The 22,008-nt window shown below is 38.1% G+C and overlaps 1 protein-coding gene across 1 annotated transcript in view; it reads left to right on the plus strand.

Moving 5' to 3' along the window:
* Positions 1-22,008, plus strand: part of Znf654 (zinc finger protein 654) — a 64,934-nt gene that overhangs the window by 27,701 nt on the left and 15,225 nt on the right. The window contains exon 3 of the mRNA XM_032908238.1: positions 10,895-10,976. Within this exon, the coding sequence (XP_032764129.1) occupies positions 10,895-10,976 (82 nt within the window). The remainder of the gene's footprint in view (positions 1-10,894; positions 10,977-22,008) is intronic.

Below are 22,008 nucleotides of genomic sequence, written 5' to 3' on the forward strand. Positions count from 1 at the left end.
AGCTGCTAGGTTCTCTGGTAGTAATTTGTATATACCCCCATTTATAAAATTCTGAACTTCCTATACCATATCTAGGCTGGGCAATTGAATTATGGCTTTTAAAGTGATTTTTACAGAAAATGAAAATGAATTCTGTTTTTATTTACCTGAATATTTTTCAAATGTTTTAGAAATATAGAGTCATGTAAAAAAATTTAAATCAGCAACCACAATATATCTCTGGCTTTCCCTAGGTTTACCTACTTTGTAAGCTGTATTTTTTTTTCTTTTTCTTTCTCTTTTTTATTGGATATTTTATTTATTTAAATTTCAAATGCTGGGTTGAGAATTTAGCTCAGTGGTAGAGTGCTTGCCTAGCAAGCACAAGGCTCTGGGTTTGGTCCTCAGCTCTGGGGGGAAAAAGTACTTTAAAAAAAGTCTTCAGAAGGGTTGGGGATTTAGCTCAGTGGTAGAGCCCTTGCCTAGCAAGGGCAAGGCCCTGGGTTCGATCCTCAGCTCCAAAAAAAAAAAAAAAAGAAAGAAAAAAAAAGTCTTCAGTTGAAAATTCCTCATTAAATTTCAAATGTTATCCTCTTTCCTGGTTTCTCCTCTGGAAACCCCCTATCCTATCCCTCCCTCCCCCTGCTTCTATGAGGGTGGTCTTCCACCCACCCACCCACTCCCATCTCTCTGCCCTGGCTTTCCCCTAAACTGGGGTGTCAGGCCTTCACAAGACCAAGGGCCTCTCTTCTAACTGATGGACAATGGCATCCTCTGCTACATATGCAGCTGGAGCCATGGGTCCCCCATGTGTACTCTTTGGTTGGTGGTTTAGTCCCTGGGAACTTTGGGAGGTCTGGTTGGTCGATATTGTTATTCTTCCTATGGGTTGAAAAAAATTATATGTACATATATATATATACTGTATATATACAATATATGGATGTGTATATGTATATGTGTATATATGTATGTGTATATATTAAAGCATACCTCATATTCATTCTTGGTAGATAAGGAAACTGAGGATTGAGAAGCTTGGAGACTTGCAAATTTCAGGTGGCTAGTAATGACCAGTTTTTTCCTTTTCTATTGTAAATTGATTTAACACTAATCCCTTCCTTCCCTTCCTCCCTCTCTTTTTTTTCTTTCTAATTGAAAATATAGTCTTCTATCCTACAATACTTCCCAACCAATATCCCTTCCCACTACACTTTTCCTCAGTCTCAGATCCTCCCCTCCCTCGCCCCATTTCCTCTTCAGAAAATAGGTCTGTTATAGTCTACAGCCAAACAAGACAAAACAAAATACAACAAGATAAGGCAAAAGCTCTCATTATTTAGGATAAAAAAGCAACCCAACGAGAGGGAAAGAGTCAGAGATATATCTGCTCCACTGTAAGGAGTCCCATAAAACCACCAAGCTAGCAGCCATAACATATACTCAAAGGACCTGTCGCAGACCCATGCGGCTGGTGCTTGCCATTTCAGTCTCTGTGAGTCCATGTGAGTCTTACTCAGTTGATTTGGTGGGCCATGTTCTGGCATCTCACATCACTTTTAACTCCTACAGCTTTTCCTCCTCTTTGTGATTCCCATTCTCCAAGAGGAGGAGGGACCAAATAGAGAAATTCAATTTAGTGTCTGTCTGTCTGTCTGTCTGTCCGTCTGTCCGTGTCTCTCTCTCTCTCTCTCTCTCTCTCTCTCTCTCTCTCTCTCTCTCTCTCTCTCTCTGGATAATGTCTGGCTGAGGGTCTCTGCATTTGCTCCTATCTGCTGCTGGAGGAAGCTTCCCTGATGACACCTGAATGAGGAACCAATCTATGCATATAGCAGTGATTCCTAACTTGAATAGGTAAAACACAATGGCCGCTCATGAAACTGAGAACAGAGAGAGAAAAATGTAGATATTACTTCTTTCCCACCTTTCTCTTACAAAACGGAAAAAAATGTTCATGAATTTTAGCATATTTTAGCATCAGGTCCTCAATGATTAGAAGAGTGAACTGGTTAAACATAGCATTCATATATGCAATGGCAAAAAATAAAAAGATTAGCTCCTTATTCAGAACAGCTTGACATTTGGAGGCTATACCACAGATTTATTAGTAGATTGCCAAACATTTTTAATTATCTTACTTTACTATATTTCAAACTTGATTTTTACTATATATTTGTAATGTTTTGTATATGCTTGGCCCAGGGAGTGGCACTATTAGGAGATGTGGTCTTATTGAAATTGGCTGTCACTGTGGGTAAAGGTCTTAAACCCTTAAGACTAACTTCCTGGAAGTCAGTCTTCCACTAGCAGCCTTCAGATGAAGATGTAGAACTCTCAGCTCTGCCTACACCATGCCTGCCTAGATTTTGCCATGATAATGTTCTGAACGAACCTCTGAACCTGTAAGTCAGTCCCAATTAAATGGTGATCTTTATAAGACTTTCCTTGAAAGTGGGAAAGAGACTCGAATATATGGGAACTGGGGAAAATTTCCTGAACAGAACACCAGTGGCTTATGCTCTAAGATCAAGAATCGACAAATGGGACCTCATAAAACTGCAGAGCTTCTCTAAGGCAAAGGACACTGTCATTAGGACAAAACGGCAACCAGCAGATTGGGAAAAGATCTTTACCAATCCTACATTTGATAGAGGGATAATGTAATATATACAAAGAATTCAAAAAGTTAGACTCCAGAGAGCCAAATAACCCTATTAAAAAATGGGGTACAGAACTTAACAAAGAATTCTCAGCTGGGAAATATCAAATGACTGAGAAACACCTAAAGAAAAGTTCAACATCCTCAGTCATCAGGGAAATGCAAATCAAAACAACTCTGAGATTCGACCTCACACCAGTCAGAATGGCTGAGATCAAAAACTCAGGTGACAACAGATAATGGTGAGGATGTGGAGAAAGACAAATACTCCTCCATTGTTGGTGGGATTGCAAGCTGGTACAACCACTCTGGAAATCAGTCTGGTGGTTCCTCAGAAAATTGGACATTGCAGTACCTGAGGACCCAGCTATACCCCTCCTGGGTATATACCCAAAAGATGCTCCAACATAGAACAAGGACACATGCTCTACTATGTTCATAGCAACCTTATTTATAATAGCCAGAAGCTGGAAAAAACCCAGATGTCCCTCAACAGAGGAATGGATACAGAAAATGTACATTTACACAATGGAGTACTACTCAGCTATTAAAAACAACAACTTAATAAAATTCATAGGCAAATGGATGGAACTAGAAAATGTCATCCTGGTTGAGGTAACCCAATCACAAAAAACACACATGGTATGCATTCACTGAAATAAGTGGATACTAGCCCAAAAGCTCCAATTACCCAAGATAAAATCCATAGACCACAGGAAGCTCAAGAAGAAGGACGACCAAAGTATGGATGCTTCAGTCTTTCTTAAAAGGGGGAACAAAAATATTCATCGGAGGAGATAGGGAGACAAAGTTTGGGGCAGAGGCTGAAGGAATGACCATTCAGAGCCTGCCCTACCTGGAGATCCACCCCCATATATACACAGCCACCAAACCTAGACAATATTGATAAAGCCAAGAAGTGCATACTGGCAAGAGCCTGATATAGCTGTCTCCTGAGAGTCTCAGCCAGAGCATGAGAAATACAGAGGGGAATGCTAGCAGTAAACCTTTGAACTGAGAATGGGGTCCCCATTGGATGAGTTAGAGAAAGGACTGAAGGAGCTGAAGTGGCTTGCAACCCCATAAGAACAACAATATCAACCAACTAGAGCTCCCGGGGACTAAACTACTACGAAAAGACTATATATGGACAGACCCATGGCTCCAGCTGCATATGTAGCAGAGAATGACCTTGTTGGGCACCAAAGGGAGGAGAAGCCCTTGGTCCTGCCAAGGCTGGACACCCCCCCCTCACCCCCATGTAGGGCAATGTCAGGGTGGGGAGGCAGGAAGGGGGGATGGTTGGGGAGGGGGAACACCCTTATAGAAGAAAGGGGATGGGGATGGGATAGGGGGCTTATGGATAGGAAACCAGGAAAGGGAATAACATTTGAAATGTAAATAAAAATTATCCAATAAAAAAATGAAAGAAAGCAGGATCAGGCAAATTGTTTTTTTATTTGATACACTTATAACCCACAGTAATGTAGATAAAGTATAAACCAATTTGGAAATCAACATCTATATTTGATTGTTAAATTTGTATTGGTAGATGCAGAAAGTGGTAATTAAATATCCTGTTCCTGTCTACTGATTGATAGTCATGAGAGAAAAACAAAACTCACACTCAGCTTAACTTAATTTTTAAAAATAATTCTTATTAATTTGAAGATTTTTTTATTGTTTTTTTTTTTTAACATTTCAAATATTATCCTCATTTCTCATTTACCCTCTGCTAATGCCCTATCCCATCCCCTGCTTCTGAGGGTGCTCTCCTACCCACCTACCCTCTCCTGCCTCCCCGCCCTAGCATTCTCTTATACCAGGGCATCAAGATTTCATACAATGTATTGTGATCATGTTCATCCCCACATTTCTCCTTTTTCCTTTCACATCCATCCCCACCCACCTACCTTAGCTTAAATTGTAACTGGTTTAAGTCAAGTGCTCCACAATAAAGGTGCAGTGCAAGAAAAGACAAGAATGTTTCCAGGGATATGGTACTGCAGCCTGTACTGTGTCAGAACTTAAACAATGCTTTACAAATTTACACACATCTTTAAAGTGTGATTTTTTTTTAATCAAGAATCAAAATAATCAGTCAAATTAGGTACAGATCTGTAAGGATTTTATTGGGAAATATGGACTGCAGATTTTAGCACATAAATGGGCAATTTAAATATACAAATATAAGTGCTAGAAACTAAAAAAGCACAATATTATTCAGGATGTCTAGTGATTTTAATGGACAAAGAAAACGGGGTTAGGAATGAGTTTAAGCAAAGCCCGTGGTTGGCCTTGAACAACAATTGAATGAATCTTGAATGCTGATTAGTGGAAATTATCCAATTTAGAAGACAAGGGAGAATAAAGAGCTTTAGGAGCTATCGGAAAATATAAAACTATACATTATATATCTATTAAAATCAGAGAACAGTGGTTCACAAGTTTCCTAATGCTGTAACCCTTTAATACAGTTTCTCATGTTATGCTTCAGACCATAAAATTATTTCATTGCTATTTTATAATTATAATTTTGCTACCGCAATCAATTGTAATGTAAATATTTGATATGCAGACTGTCTTACATGTGACCCGCAGAGGCGCCATGGTAATCAATAGGTTGAGAACCACTGTCCTAGAAGGAATATCAAAAATAAACCAGAAGCAATTTTGACAAAATTCTGACCACAAATTTTCTAAAAGTAAGAAGAAAAATTAATGCACAGATTCAGAACTCAGTGCAAGTCTTATTTCTCGTGTACACATGCAGACAGTTAGTGCCTCAATAGCCTGATACTCAAACTAAAAACCAGAGAAGAGTTATTACTTCAAAACTAAAGATGCCAAACATAAAACACAAACACATATTGTAAGTAAAACTATGTAAAACAGAACACAATGAAATGACATCTTAAAACAATGAAAGAAAAAGAAATCTCTCAACTGAAATGTATTTTTAAGTTGGAAGAGAAATAATAGTCTTCAGCCAAAACTGAGAGTTAGGACATTCCTTACTGTCCTGAACTAGGAGAAGCAGGAAGAGAGGAAGAATGTTGAAACCTCTTCAAGGAGCACCAAAATGAGCAAGCATTGGATATGGTATTAATATTTATACTGTTTTTGAAGTCCACATACATTTTTAAATATAATTTTGAGCTGTAAAGATATTTCTATAGCTAGATTATATAGATTCTTTTTCATATATTAGCACTGATTAATTTTTCTGTATCTGGGTTTTAGTTTGAATGTTATCTACATTTGGAGGGTAGAGTAAATCATGTGTGGGTTTTTTGTTTGTTTTAAAGCATTCTGCTGTAGAGTGATTTGATATGCTGCTACCTAACACTTTGCTAATGAGATTGAGATGCTCTTAATATTTAACTGCTATTGCTTTTTATTTAAGAACTCTTTATTTTACCTTTGGCTTCATTAATCTATTTTATAATTCTTATGCTAATGTGATATTGATTTAATTACAGTCATTATAGAATATAAAACTAGCTAGTCCTTTACTATTATTTTTTTGTTTTATAGGTTCCTTTCCGTTTTTATTTCCCCCATTTCTGTCCCCTCACTATCTTTTCCCTCTTCCCTTCTCCTCTCTGCTCCCCTTTCTTTTCCCATGCCCTCTCCTCCCTTCTTGGCTGAGCTAGGTTTTCTTTTGCTGTCGTGAAACACCATGACTGAAGAGCGAGTTGGGGAGGAAAGTACACTTCTTGGTTGCTGTTCATCACCAAAGGATGTCAGGCAGGAACCTAGAGCAGGAGCTGATGTAGAGGGCATGGAAAGGTGCTGCCTACTGGCCTGCTCCCCATGGCTTGCTCAGCCTGCTTTCTTGTAGGGTTGGAACCACTACAAGGCTGGGTCCTTCTCCACAAATTACTAATTGAGAAAATGCCCTACAACTGGATCTTATGGAATCTTTTTTTTTCTTTCAAATGAGGTTCTCTTCTTTCAGATAACTCTAGTTTGTGTGTCAAGTTGACATAACTGACTAGGACACCTCCTGTTCTTTCTCCCCTTCTTCCCCTCTCTTCCCCTCCTCTCCCTTCTCTTTTTCTTTCCTGAGACAGGCTCTCACTATGTATCTTTGGTTGGCCTGGAACTCACTATGTAGACCAGGTTGCCTTGGAACTCAGAGGAGATCCATCTACCTATTCCTCTGGAATGCTGTGATTAATAAAAGGTGTGTGCCACCATGCCCAACTTCATAGTCTTATTTCTTCTGTTTCTTTTTCTTGTTTATAATCAATCGTTAATGTATGTAAGTACACACAAGGCCCTAACTATTGTCAAGGCTCTGAAGGCTCTCTACAAAAGAAAAGATTAATGATAAGTAAAGATTCTTTTGCTTGTTTGTTTTTAGGAAGGAAGCTTTCTCAATAACACAGAAGTACTAAGTGGAGCAGGAATAGTGATATAGAAGCTGAAGTTACGCAGAAGATCTAGCTAAGAAAATTTATGAAAGTGGTAGTTAGACAGCATTCTTTACCTGTAAAGGAATACTTGAAAATGACCAACTTAAAAAGAAGTGTAGGCTTATTTGCTTGTGGAGTATATGTGTGTGTGTGTGTGTGTGTGTGTGTGTGTGTGTGTGTGCGCGCGCGTGCACACACCCTTGGGTGTGGTGTGTAGGGCAGTATTGCCCTCTACCTTAATTTTTAAGACAGGGTCTCTCACTGAACCCAGACCTTGGTGTTTTCCTAGATTGGCTAGCCAGTGAGTTCTGGGGGTATATGTCATCGCTTTGGCGTTTATATGAATGCTGAGGTTCATAACTCAGGTTCTCATACTTGTAAAGGTTACACTTTATTCAAGGAACCATCTTTTCAGCCAACAAGGGTAGGTTTATTTTAGTTCACAGTTTTGGAGATTCAGTCTGTGGTTATTCCTATTGGGCATTTAGAAACACTGTACATCATGACAGAAAAGTTCACAAATGAGAAAGCTCATGGCAGCAAGGAAACAGAAGACAGAAAAGTACTAGAAACTCTTGGTCCCTTTCAAGGTACACAAACAATGACATAAGAACTATGTCGGGCTAGAGAGATGGCTTAGAAGTTAAAGAGTACTATCTGCTCTTCCCGAAGACCTGTGTTCAAGTCCCAGCAACCACATGGCTCACAACCATCTAAAATGAGATCTGGTGCCCTTCTGGCCTGCAAGCATACATGCAAACAGAATGCTGTACACAAAATAAATAAATAAATTAATTAATTAATTTAAAGACCTTGTTTAGGACCCTCACACCAATAACATAAGCAGGTGACCAAAATTTATCTATGGCCATTGGAAGACATCAAACATGTAGCCATGCTGTTCAGTTTAATAGATAAGCTAAACAGATTTTCAGTGTAGATGAACAGCTGTGTATTAGAAAATAAAGCTGGATAGCTTCTGAAACTGTATGTTGTGTGACCATACAAGGTTGGTAATTGAATGGAAAAGTTGTGAAAAAGTGGCAAACATAAAGGTTTATACACATGAAATGTCAGGATCTTAATTCACACTCAAGTATGTGATGAATTTAAGGTATTTCTGGTACTGTTCACCCATACTGCATCACACAACTTCAGCCTTGGTACCTTGTACTGACTACCTGTCAGGGTACACTGTACATTGGTACTATATGCAGTACCAATAAATCCTTTCTTAAACATCTTGGTTCAGATTCAAAGATATTTCTTATAATTTGAAATGTTTTTACTGTACATATTCACCTAATTATGGAAAAGAAAGACTTTTAATATTGTCCTACCAGTCCTCTGTGCAAGTACCAAATTAGTATATATTAGCACATATCTTTATATTATGTTGTGTTAGAATGCTTGATAGTAAAAGTTTCTGTTTGAGAGCTCACTTGAGTCTTAAAAGAAATGATAAATGGATTTGGGCTTGGGATTAGGTAAGGATTGTCAGCAATTTGTAAAAAAGGCCCCAAATTACTTCCGACATTTTATACTATGTATTTATATGAAGGAACATTCTCGACATTGTTGATCATAAAAACAAAATATCAATCAACTCTGAAAAAAGAACATATTCTCTGTCATACATCATATAAATTCAAACAATATATGAATGTCTGTGTAACAATAAAAGAATATATTTGGAAATTTATTTTCATCTTTAGTCAATGGTAAAATTAAATGTATAATGAAGAATTAAAGTAAATTTCCTTATAATTATTATCAGTAAGTGATTATACCTATTGTGCATACCTATATATCCAGAAGCGTGTAAAAAATTTTCAAGTGAAAAGGAACAACAAGAAAAGAAAAACAGTTTAAAGAAAGTCCTGTTGTAACTCTCAGATAGCCAAGGAAGATTGTACCAGTCCAGACTGACTCTTACTAGTAGAACCTTGTGGACATACCATTTCTGAAAAGTCTAGGGTCTTTAAGAATTCTACCAAATAACTATCAAGCTTTACTAGTAGACCAATGCCTGGATGATGGAACATCTGTTCGCAACAAGGTTTGTTGGGTCCAGACTTGAGACCCACTGCTTAAAGAGAAAGATTCCTTTTAAAGTATACTGCTTGCTATTAATGGACCTGTTCATTCAAGAGCTCTGATGGTTTTACAGTGAGATTAATGTCATTTTCATGCATATACACCTATTTTGCAATAAGCAGTGACTTAAAATTTCACATCTTATTATTTGACAATTTTATTTTATAAGGTGATCCTTATCTTATAGGTAGTGGTCTCCTGATGGACCCAGGAAAATTATATTATGATAGCAATGAAAAAACACTTGTAGTGCATAGGAAGATTCTATAAAGAAGAATATTTATGGGAATTTAAAGTAGATTCTAACCTGCATAACTTTGAAAGTTTCAAGACTTTAGTAGAGGAATTAACTGAAGATGTATTAGAAAGATATAATTACACACAGAGCCTGGAGATACAAATGAATTGCTATAGCCAATTTTAAAATAGGAAGAGTTGCATCTTATGAATAAGTATAATGCTTTTTAGATGACCCTGAGTAGGTACCTATCATGTATGCTTAGGAAATTGACAGGTAGATTTCTTGAATCCAAAAGTTGAGGCCAGCCTCAGGGAAGCATAGGGGAATTGAGCCCCTAATGAAAAAAGGAAAAGTGTTTTTTTGAGATAATTCTTCTCTTGGAGAAGATCCTATTAAATATTGCTATGTAGTCATCAAAAGACTACATTGTCTAAACCCAGTTGACAAAGAGGTTTGAAAGTTTCATTCCAACTTTTACTAATACCACAGATATTTCTACTCTCTGATGCTAGAGATTGAACCTAGGATGTTATTTGTGCTAGGCAAGAACTCTAGCACACAGCTGCATCCTGAGTTCATTTCAGTTTTATAAAAGTTCTGCTTCACATTGTAGCATGTGATGTTGTCTGAATCATATTCCAAAGAAGTCTCTGAAAAGGAGAATCCAAATGATGTGGCAACTTCAATGTTGTCTTTTTCTTTTTCATTGTTATAATATAATCATTGTACAAAATAATGGGTTTTTACTATGAGACTTTTGTATACAGATTTGATAAACCGTGATCATATTCACCCCACTGATCTACTCACTGTTCACCCTCCTTTCTGCCACTAGTCCCCTTTTCTTTTTCCAGCTCATCTTTGACGTCTGGGCCTTTTCGGTTTTATACTAAAGAGAGATAGTTGCCTTTATTAGAATCTGATCTCCCTAGGTAATCTACCAAAATATAAATATTGTATGTGGGTGAGTACACAGAGTTTTCCCTTGATGTATGACATGTACATTCTAGGATTTCCAGTAGGTGTTTAAAACCCCAGATAATAAGGAGCTCCACATATAGTTTTCCTCTACATATTAGCATATAGTGCCAAGCTTGATCGGACATATTTTTAATCTCTTGTTGTCTATTTTGCATCATTACTTTTTGTGCTTTGTAAGTTGTTTTTGTATTTTCAGACAGTATTTCATGAATTCCAGGCTGGCTTAAAACTTGGCATGTGACTGACAGTGATATTGAACTTCTGGTCTTCTTTTCACTTGCCAAGTTCTGGGATTAAAGACATGTACCAATACACCTCTTTCTGTGCTGTGCTAGAGATTGGACTCAGAGCTTTGTGTATGACAACTGAGCTAAATCCTTAGCCCTTTAATAAGTTTTTAAAAGTCAAGTATTTATAAGTAAAATATTTGATACTAGAGAGATGTTAAAACTTGGTAGCATTTTAAAATAGAACAAAACCACAGAGCAATGAAAATTATAACTTTTTTCTTTTCAGGAGTTTCTTTGAGTTGCTCCTGTTCTTTGGAAGAGATGAGTTTTATGAAGAACCCTTAAAGGATATTCTTGGCTCATTTCAGGTAAAATAGTTCACTATTTTGTATTTTATACACACACAAATCAGTTTGATTCTCTCTCTAAAAATAGTTTGTCATATTAAGTTTTTGCTTAAAAGTTGTTATACTCACTACAGTGACAGTCTTAAAGATTCCCTTATATTTGCAGGCGAAGAAAAGTCATGAAATCAATTTTAACTGAATTCCCACGCAGCTTCTATCTTAAATTCTAATGTGGCTAAAGAACCTAAGCATGTATGGGAACATAGTGACTTTTCCCATGTCTACAGCTCCCCTGGTAAAGAAGCAGCCTTGTTGATACTAAAAACAAGCTACTTGCCCTGTGTTTCTTTTCCTTGAATATCTGCTGATTTTCCCATCTCACGGAACCTCGGCAGGTGGTTGTTCTTGTTGAGAAACAAATCTAGACAAGAATGCCAAAGAAGTGAGATGGCTCAGTTGGTAAAATACCTGCCCTCAAAAGCATCAGCATTGAGTTTGGCAACCAAAACCCATAAAACACATAAGGGACTGGATAGATGACTTAGTGGGTAAAGGTGCTTGCTGCCAAACTGAATGACTTGTTCAATCCCTGGTTCCCATATTGTGGAGGAGAAAACCAACTCCCAAGAAATTATTTCGTGGATGCCACATGTGGCGAGACATGCAGGTGTTCACATACGTACAGAAAATAAATTATTGGAGAAAAAAATTCCAGACATAGATTTATACTTCTGTAATTGTCATGCTGAAGAGGTGGTGATGGGCAGATGCTAGTGGCTCATTGGCTGTCCAGTCTAGCTGAGTTGAAAGCTTGAGGTTCAGTTAAAAGACTGTATCAAAAATAAGGTAGATAGCAATTGAGGAAGATACACACGATCAACCTTTGGCTTCCACACTCATGAACACACTTTCTTGTGTGTTTCTTTTACACACTTGCATATGTGTATATATACATACAGTGTACAAATTGACACACACACACACACACACACACACACACACACACACACACACACACACATTCCACTAAACTGGGGCATCTAGCCTTGACAGGACCAAGTACCTCTCCTCCCACTGATGCCCGACAATGCCATCCTCTGCTACATATGTGTGGCTGGGGCAATGGGTCTATCCCTGTGTACTCTTGGGATGGTGCTTTAGTCCCTGGGAGCTCTGGGGGTGGAGGGAGTCTGGTTGGGTGATATTATTGTTCTTTCTATGGGGTTGCAAACACCTTCAGCTCCTTCAGTCCTTTCTCTAACTCTTCCATTGGGGACCCTGGTCTCAATTCAATGGTTGGCTGCCAGCATCTGCCTTTATATTTGTCAAGCTCTGACAGAGCCTCTCAGGAGACATCCATATCAGTCTCTTGTCAGAATGCACTTCTTGGCATTTGCCATATGGTCTGAGTTTGGTGTTTGTATATGGGATGGATCCCCAAGTAGGGCAGTCTCTGGATGGTCTTTCATTCAGTCTTTGCTCCACACTTTGTCTCCATATTTCCTCCTGTGAGTCTTTTGTTTTATCTTCTAAAAAGGTCTGAAAGTCCATACTTTGGTCTTTTTTCTTCTTGAACTTTATGTGGTCTGTGAATTATATCTTGAGTATTCTAAAATGTTGGGCTAATATCCACTTATCAGTGAGTAATACCATGTGTGTTCTTTTGTGATTGGGTTACCTCACTCTGAATGGATTTTCTAGTTCCATCCAATTACCTATGCATTCCATGAAGTCATTTTTTATAATAGTTGAGTAGTACTTCATTGTGTAGATGTACCACATTTTCTGTATCCATTTCTCTGTTGAAGGGCACCTGGGTTCTTTCCATCTTCTGGCTATTGCAAATAAAGTTGCTATGAACATAGTGGAGCATGTATCCTTCTTCTATGTTGGAGCATCTTTTGGGTATATACCCACGAGTGGTATAGCAGGGTCCTGAGGTAGTACTATGCCCGTTTATCTGAGGAACCTTCAAAGTGATTTCCAGAGTGGTTGTACCAGTTTGCAATCTCACCAACAATGGAAGAGTATTTGTCTTTCTCCACATCCTGACCAGCATCTGCTGTCCCTGAGTTTTTGATTTTAGCCATTCTGACTGGTGTGAGGTGGAATCTCAGAGTTGTTTTGATTTGCATTTCCCTGATGACTAAAGATGTTGAACTTTTCTTTAGGTACTTCTCAGCCATTATATATTCCTCAATCGAGAATTCTCTATTTAGCTCTGAAACCTATTTTTAAAAGGATTATTTGATTCTCTGGAGTCTAACTTTTTGAGTTCGATATATATATTCCCCAGTGCCTAAGTGTTTGAGGGTCTTCCCCACTTTCTCTTCTATTAGTTTCCCTGTATCTGGTTTTATGTGGAGACCCAAGATCCATTTGGACTTGATCTTTGTGCAAGGAGATAAGAGTGGATCGATTTGCATTCTTCTACATGCTGACCTCCAGTTGAACCAGCACCCTCTTTTTTGTTGAAAACCCTCTTTTTTCCACTGGGTGGATCCTTTGTCAAAGATCAAGTGACCATAGGGTGTGGGTTCAATTCTGGGTCTTCAATTCTATTGCATTAATCTACCTGCCTGTCTCTGTACCAATACCACTAAGGTTTTATCACCACTGCTCTGTAATACTGCTTAAGGTCAGGGATGGTGATTCGCCCAGAAGTTCTTTTATTGTTGAGGATAGTTTTCACTTTCCTGGTTTTTTTGTTATTCCAAATGAATTTACAAATTGCTTTTTCTAACTACAAGAAAAACTGATTTGCAATTTAATGGGGATTGCATTGAATCTGTAGATTGCTTTTAGAAAAATGGCCATTTTTGCTATATTAATCCTGCCACTCCATCAGCCTGGGAGGTCTTTCCATCTTATGAGATCTGTTTCAATTTCTTTCTTCAGAGACTTGAATTTCTTGTCATGAAAAATTTTCATTTGCTTAGTTAGAGTCACACTGAGGTATTTTATGTTATTCGTGACTATTGCGAAGAATGTCATTTCTCTAATTTCTTTCTTACCCTGTTTATCCTTTGAGTATAGGAAGGCTCCTGATTTGTTTGAGTTAATTTTATATCCTCCCACTTTTCTGAAGATGTTTATCAGATTTAGTAGTTCTGTGGTGGAAATTTTGGGGTCACTGAATTATACTATCATATCTTTAGCAAATAGTGCTATTTTGACTTCTTCCTTTCCTTTGGTATTCCTTTTGACCTCCTTTTGTTGACTGACTGATCTGGGTAGGACCTTGAGTACTATATGAAATAAGTAGGGAGAGAGTGGGCAGCCTCGTCTAGTCCCTGATTTTAGTGGGATTGCATCAAGTTTCTCTCAATTTAGTTTGATGTAGGCTACTAGTTTGCTGTATGTTGCTTTTACTATGTTTAGGTATGGGCCTTATATTCCTGATATTTCCAGGACTTTTCTCATGAAGGGGTACTGAATTTTTTCAAATGCTTTCTCCGCATCTAATGAGATGATCATGTGGTTTTTATCTTTGAGTTTGTTTATATAGTGGATTAAATTGATGGATTTCCTTATATTGAAACATCCCTGAATCCCTGGGATGAAGCATGATGGATAACCTTTTGATGTGTTCTTGGATTCAATTGGTGAGATTATTTTTAGTATTTTTTTTACTCTTTTTTAAATTTTTTTATTCCATCTTTATTACCTTAAGTATTTCTTATTTACATTTCGATTGTTAATCCCCTTCCCGATTTCCAGGCCAACATCCCCCAACCCCTCCCCCTCTCCTTCTATAAGGGCTTCCCCTCCCCATCCTGCCCCCATTACTATCCTCCCCCCAACAATCACATTCACTGGGGCTTCAGTCTTGGCAGGACCAAGGGCTTCCCCTTCCACTGGTGCTCTTACTAGGCTATTCATTGCTACCTATGAGGTTGGAGCCCAGGGTCAGTCCATGTATAGTCTTTGGGTACTGGCTTAGTCCCTGGAAGCTCTGGTTGATTGGCATTGTTGTACATATGGGGTCTCGAGCCCCTTCAAGGTCTTGCAGTCCTTTCTCTGATTCCTTCAACGGGGGTCCCGTTCTCAGTTCAGTGGATTGCTGCTGGCATTCGCCTATGTATTTGCTGTATTCTGGGTGTGTCTCTCAGGAGAGATCTACATCCAGTTCCTGTTGGCCTGCACTTCTTTGCTTCATCCATCTTATCTAGTTTGGTGGCTGTATATGTATGGGCGTTCCTTATGTGTCTGTTTTAATCTTTGCCTCTCTATTCCCTGCCAAGGGTATTCTTGTTCCCCTTTTAAAGAAGGAGTGAAGCATTCACATTTTGATCATCTGTCTTGAGTTTCATGTGTTCTATGCATCTAGGGTAATTCAAGCATTTGGGCTAATAGCCACTTATCAATGAGTGTATACCATGTGTGTTTTTCTATGATTGGGTTACCTCACTCAGGATGATATTTTCCAGTTCCATCCATTTGCCTATGAATTTCATAAAGTCATTGTTTTTGATAGCTGAGTAATATTCCATTGTGTAGATGTACCACATTTTCTGTATCCATTCCTCTATTGAAGGGCATCTCGGTTCTTTCCAGCTTCTGGCTATTATAAATAAGGCTGCTATGAACATAGTGGAGCACGTGTCTTTGTTATATGTTGGGGCATCTTTTGGGTATATGCCCAAGAGAGATATGCGCTCTCCTGTTTCTTACTGCAGACACTCAGAGCTATGAGTTTTCCTCTTAGCACAGCTTTCATTGTGTCCCATAAGTTTGGGTATGTTGTACCTTCATTTTCATTAAATTCTAAGAAGTCTTTAAGTTTTTTCTTTCTTTCTTCCTCGACCAGGTTATCATTGAGTAGAACATTGTTCAACTTCCATGTATATGTGGGTGTTCTTCCCTTCTTGTCATTGAAGACCAGCTTTAGCCTGTGGTGGTCTGGTAGGACGCATGGGATTATTTCTATCTTTCTGTATCTGTTGAGGCCTGTTTTATGACCAATTATATGGTCAATTTTGGAGAAAGTACCATGAGGTGCTGAGAAGAAGGTACACCTTTTGTTTTAGAGTAGAATGTTCTATAAATTTCTGTTAAGTCCATTTGGTTCATGATTTCTCTTAGTCTGTCTATGTCTCTGTTTAATTTCTGTTTCCATGATCTGTCCATTGATGAGAGTGGAGTGTTGAAATCTCCTACTGTTATTGTGTGAGGTGCAATGTGTGCTTTGAGCTTTAGTAAGGTTTCTATTATGTATGTAGGTGCCCTTGTATTTGGAGCATAGATATTTAGGATTGAGAGTTCATCTTGGTGGATTTTTCCTTTGATGAATATGAAGTGTCCTTCCTTATCTTTTTTGATATCTTTTAGTTGAAAATTGATTTTATTCGATATTAGAATGGCTAGTCCAGCTTGCTTCTTCAGACCATTTGCTTGGAAAGTTGTTTTCGAGCCTTTCACTCTGAGGTAGTGTCTGTCTTTGTCTCTGAGGTGTGTTTCCTGTATGAAGCAGAATGCAGGGTCCTCGTTGCGTATCCAGTTTGTTAATCTATATCTTTTTATTGGAGAGTTGAACCATTGATGTTGAGAGATATTAAGGAATAGTGGTTATTGCTTCCTGTTATATTCATATTTGGATGTGAGATTATGTTTGTGTGCTTTTCCTCTCTTTGCTTTGTTGCCAAGACAATTAGTTTCTTGTTGTTCCTAGGGTGTAGCTTGCCTCCTTATGTTGGGTTTTACCATTTATTATTCTTTGTTGCACTGGATTTGTAGAAAGATATTGTGTAAATTTGGTTTTGTCATAGAATATCTTGTTTTCTCCATCTATGTTAATTGAGAGATTTGCAGGATACAGTATTTGTGTTCTCTTAGGTTCTGTATGACATCTTTCCAGGATCTTCTGGCTTTCATAGTCTCTGGCGAGAAGTCTGGTGTGATTCTGATAGGTCTGCCATTATATGTTACTTGACCTTTTTCCCTTACTGCTTTTAATATTCTTTCTTTATTTTGTGCATTTGGTGTTTTGACTATTATGTGACGGGAAGAGTTTCTTTTCTGGTCCAATCTATTTGGAGTTCTGTTTCTTTGAATTTGAGTTCTGTTTGGCTTCTTGAATGTTTATGGTCATCTCTTTCTTTAGGTTAGGGAAGTTTTCTTCTATGATTTTGTTGAAGATATTTACTGGTCCTTTGAGCTGGGAGTCTTCACTCCCTTCTATACCTATTATCCTTAGGTTTGATCTTCTCACTGAGTCCTGGATTTCCTGTATGTTTTGGACCAGTAGCTTTTTCCGTTTTACATTATCTTTGACAGTTGTGTCGATGATTTCTATGGAATCTTCTGCTCCTGAGATTCTCTCTTCTATCTCTTGTATTCTGTTGGTGATGCTTGTATCTACGGCTCTTTGTTTCTTCCTTTGGTTTTTTATATCTTGGTTTGTTTCCCTGTGTTCTTTCTTTATTGCTTCTATTTCCATTTTTAATTCCTTCACCTGTTTGATTGTGTTTTCCTGGAATTCTTTCAGGGATTTTTGTGATTCCTCTCTATAGACTTCTACTTGTTTATTTATGTTTTCCTGCGTTTCTCTAAGGGAGTTCTTCATGTCTTTCTTGCCGTGTTTTCTTTGGTGGGAGAATTGGACTCCGATGATGCCATGTAGTCTTGGTTTCTGTTACTTGGGTTCCTGCACTTGCCTCTCGCCATCACGTTGTCTCTGGTGTTAGCTTGTTCTGCTATTTCTGACAGTGGCTAGACCGTCCTATAGGCCTGTGTGTCAGGAGTGCTGTAGACCTGTTTTCCTGTTTTCTTTCAGCCAGTTATATGAACAGAGTGTTCTGCTTTCGGGCGTGTAGTCTTTCCTGTTTACTGGTCTTCAGCTGTTCCTGTGGGCCTGTGTCCTGAGTCCACCAGGCAGGTCGCTTGGAGCAGCAAAGTTGGTCTTACCTGTGGTCCCACGGCTCAAGTTTGCTCGTGGGGTGTTGCTTTTGAGCTGTCTGTGAGGGCGGCAACCAGGAGCCCCCGTGCACTGGGGTCCCAGATGGCATTAGGTGTTTTCCTCTGGAGTCAGAAATGTGGGCAGAGTGTAGTCTATTCTGCCTTCCCCGAGTATTTTTGAGTCCGGTATTCATAAGGGAAATTGCTCTGAAGTCCTCTTTCTTTGTTGGGTCTTTATATGATTTAGATATAAAGCATAATTGTGGCTTCATAGGACAAATTGGGTAGTGCTCTGACTGTTTCTATTTTGTAGAATAATTTGACAGTATTGTTATTAGGTCTTCAATGAAGGTCTAGAATTCTGCACTAAGCCCATCTGGTCCTGGGATTTTCTTGGTTGGGAGACTTTTAATAACTGCTTCTATTTCTTTAGGAGTTATGGGGTTCTTTAGATAGCGTATCTGATCCTCATTTAACTTTGGTACCTGATATCTATCTAGAAAATTGTCTATTTCATCCAGATTTTCCAGTTTTGTTGAATATAGGCTTTTGTAGTAGGATCTGATGTTTTTTTGAATTTCCTCAGATTCTGTTTTTATGTCTGCCTTTTCATTTTTGATTTTGTTAATTTGGATACACTCTCTGTGTCTTCTGGTTATTCTGGCTAAAAGTTTATCTTGTTGATTTTCTAAAAGAACCAGCTCCTGGTTTTGTTTATTCTTTGTATAGTTCTTTTACTTTCTACTTGGTTGATTTCAGCCCTGAGTTTGATCATTTCCTGCCTTCTACTCCTCTTGGGTGTATTTGCTTCTTTTTGTTCTAGAACTTTTAGGTGTATTGTCAAGCTGCTAATGTATGCTCTCTCCTGTTTCTCTTTGGAGGTCCTTAGAGGTATACATTTTCCTCTTCTCACTGCTTTCATTGTGTCCCATAAGTTTGGGTATGTTGTGCCTTTATTTTCATTAAATTCTAAGAAGTCTTTAATTTCTTTATTTCTTCCTTGAACAAGGTATCATTTGAATAGAGCATTTGTCAGCAATTTATGGAACTTGAAAATATCATCCTGAGTGAGGTAACCCAATCACAAAAGAACACACCTGGTATGCATCCACTGATAATTGTTTATTAGCCCAAAAGCTTGAATTACCTAAGATACAATCCACAGACCATATGAAACTCAACAAGAAGGATGACCAAAGTGCAGATACTTCAGTCTTTCTTAAAAGGGAGAACAAATGTATTCATTGAAGAGATAATGGAGACAAAGTTTGTAGCAGAAACTAAAGGAATGACCATTCAGAGCCTACCCCACCTCGGGATCCATCCCATACACACACACACACACACACACAGCCATCATACCTTCATATGTATCATACCATCATACAACATTGATGAAGCCAAGAAGTGCATGCTGGTAAGGGCCTGATATAGCTGTCTCCTGAGAGGCTCAACCAGAGCATGACAAATATAGAAGTGAATGTGAGCAAACCATTGAACTGAGAACGGGATCCCCATTGGAAGAGTTAAAGAAAGGATTGATGGAACTGAAGGGGTTTGCAACCCCATAAGAACAATAATACCAACCAACCAGACCTCCCATGGAGTAAACCACTACTGAAAGAGTACACATGGACAGACCCATGGCTTCAGCTGCATATTGTAGCAGAGGATGGCCTTGTTATGCACCAATGGTAGGAAAAGCCCTTGGTCCTGCCAAGGTTGAACCCCCCAATGTAGGGGAATGTCTGGGAGGAGAGGGGAGAAGGGGGGATGTTGGACAAGGGGAATAGCCTCATAGAAGTAGGGGAGGATGGGATCAGGTGGGGGCTTATGGTGGGGAAACCAAGAAAGGCAATAACATTTGAAATGTAAATAAAATATATTGTATAAAAAATAACAAAAAATGTATTTTCTGTATGTGTAGAGATGGTGTGGCAGTTAACCCAGATAACCCAGGTTTGATTGCCAGTACCCACATGGCAGATCACAACCATCTGTAATACTAAGTCCAGGGAATTTGATACCTTTTACTGTCTTCCATGGGCACTGTACATGCTGCACAAAAGTACATACTGGTAAATCTTCCAAAATGAAATTATTTTTTAGAAGAAAAAATATTTGTACAAGCATGTACGTTGCACAGTGGATGAGTGAGTATTCTCACTCATGCTCACATGCAAAGGACAGAGAGGATTATGGGTGTCCTTTATCACTTGCCATCTTACTATTTTGAAACAGGGTCTGCTCAACCTGAAGCTGACCATGTCAGCTAGGGTTCCTGGTCAGTGAGTTTCTGCCCTCAGCAATGTGGTAACAGGCATGCCTGATTCTTATGTCGATGTTTAGGATTTACACCCAGGTTCTCCTGTTTATATAGCATGTGATATGACTCAGAGTCATCTCCCCAGACCTGAGTAAACTCCTAATTAGCTAAGGAAAGTAAGATAATATATCCAAAACCCTCATCTTAATGTGGTAATTAAGAGTGGATTTAATACTGAAATGACAGTAATTAAATCTGTTGTGGATTGAAGTAGATAATAAACACTTTTTGAGTAATGGGAAATGTGCAAAGACAACACATCAACCAATCAGTCAATCAATCAGCCAATCATTCAACTAAATGACTTAATAGGATGGTTTTGGATAACACCGTGGCATTTGTTTAAGGAAGTATGACATGAGTAGAGGAGGGCACAGGTAAAACTGAAGGTGAATTTAAAATGTTGTGGACATGGATGGAGAAAAGGATGTGTCATGTGTAATAGTTATGGTCCAGATAGGTATGGCCTTAAATTTCTAATTATGATAAGCTGACAAAGGGGTCAAACTCATATGTCAAAATATCCATATACTGTAATACAGCTTTATAGACACATGTGTACTTTAAAATGGCAACCAGTTTAGGAAAGAAAAAAAATCTAGCTTCAGAATAAAACATTAATCCTACTTTACAATGGATTCTGAAAGAAAGGGGAGTAGAATTGTGTTCTTCATACCTTTGGCAAAGGCACAGTGTTGAAGGGAACTAGCTAAAGGAAATAGAATAAGCCCACTTCAGTAAACAACAGTAGTAAGCAGTTAATGTAGAGGAGTGCGTTAATGTACATCCATGTATTGTTTCAGAAAACATTCTAATAATCTGCCTAGTGCTTCAGGAGAGAAATATTCTATAGTGCAGTAAATTCTATACTAACTTTGGGGGTGTTAGTTTGAATACCATGCAAAAAGCCATTCATGCCTTTCTAAAGAAAGGAACTATTTTTATACTTATTTCATTCTGTCTTTTCAAAAGTAGACTACACCGAAATGATTCATTTTTATTACCTCTATAAGTGTTATTTTCCATAGTAGTACTCTCCAAAATTTAGTATATTGACAAAAGAAACAAAAATACCCCAGAATAATCACACTGATATTTTACACATTAAATGAGAAAAGAATAGTTTCAAAGGTGTCCTACCAGATGGATAGTGTATACTGTCATCCTCGCCAGGGTAGAAGTACATAACGGACCCGAGTGCACCTTGACATGCTTACCTCCCAAATTGCCTGAGGTTGGCAGTTGTTAAAAGTAAATTGTCAGAGCTTTCTCTGAGAAACTTTCAGTGGTCTAAATCAGGAGCTTTAGAGCCTTTGTTTTTTCTTTTTAAACTAAATTTCTACTTTTTTAAAAGGAAATTTACAGGATACACTAACATAACGAGTCCAGTTCTGAATACCTCAGCATAATTGGCAATATAACTGGTAATTCATATATGCTTAAACATACTTTTCCCTCCACATATCCATTAATAATAAATGTTATAGCATGCTGATGAGAAAATACATTTTTTCTAGGTACCCTAAAATAGATTATTTACATATACCACGTGTACTTTTTTTTTTGAAAATGTTAAATACTCTTAAGAACTAAAAGCTCACATTCAATGAGTACTTACTTACATGTAGAAAGTACTGTCCCAAGAACCTTTTACTATTTACTGCATGTTGTTATTTAATCCTCACAACAATCTTATCACGTGGGCCCTTTTTAGTAGCCGTGCTGTAGAAAAATTAACTGATAGAGGACAGAGATGTTAAGTAACTTGCCCACTCTAGGATTTTTTTATACTTCGTGGTTTTAATTTAGAGATACCCTTAAAAAACATTT

Source organism: Rattus rattus, chromosome 7, assembly GCF_011064425.1.
Source record: "Rattus rattus isolate New Zealand chromosome 7, Rrattus_CSIRO_v1, whole genome shotgun sequence".
NCBI classification, from domain to species: Eukaryota; Metazoa; Chordata; class Mammalia; order Rodentia; family Muridae; genus Rattus; species Rattus rattus.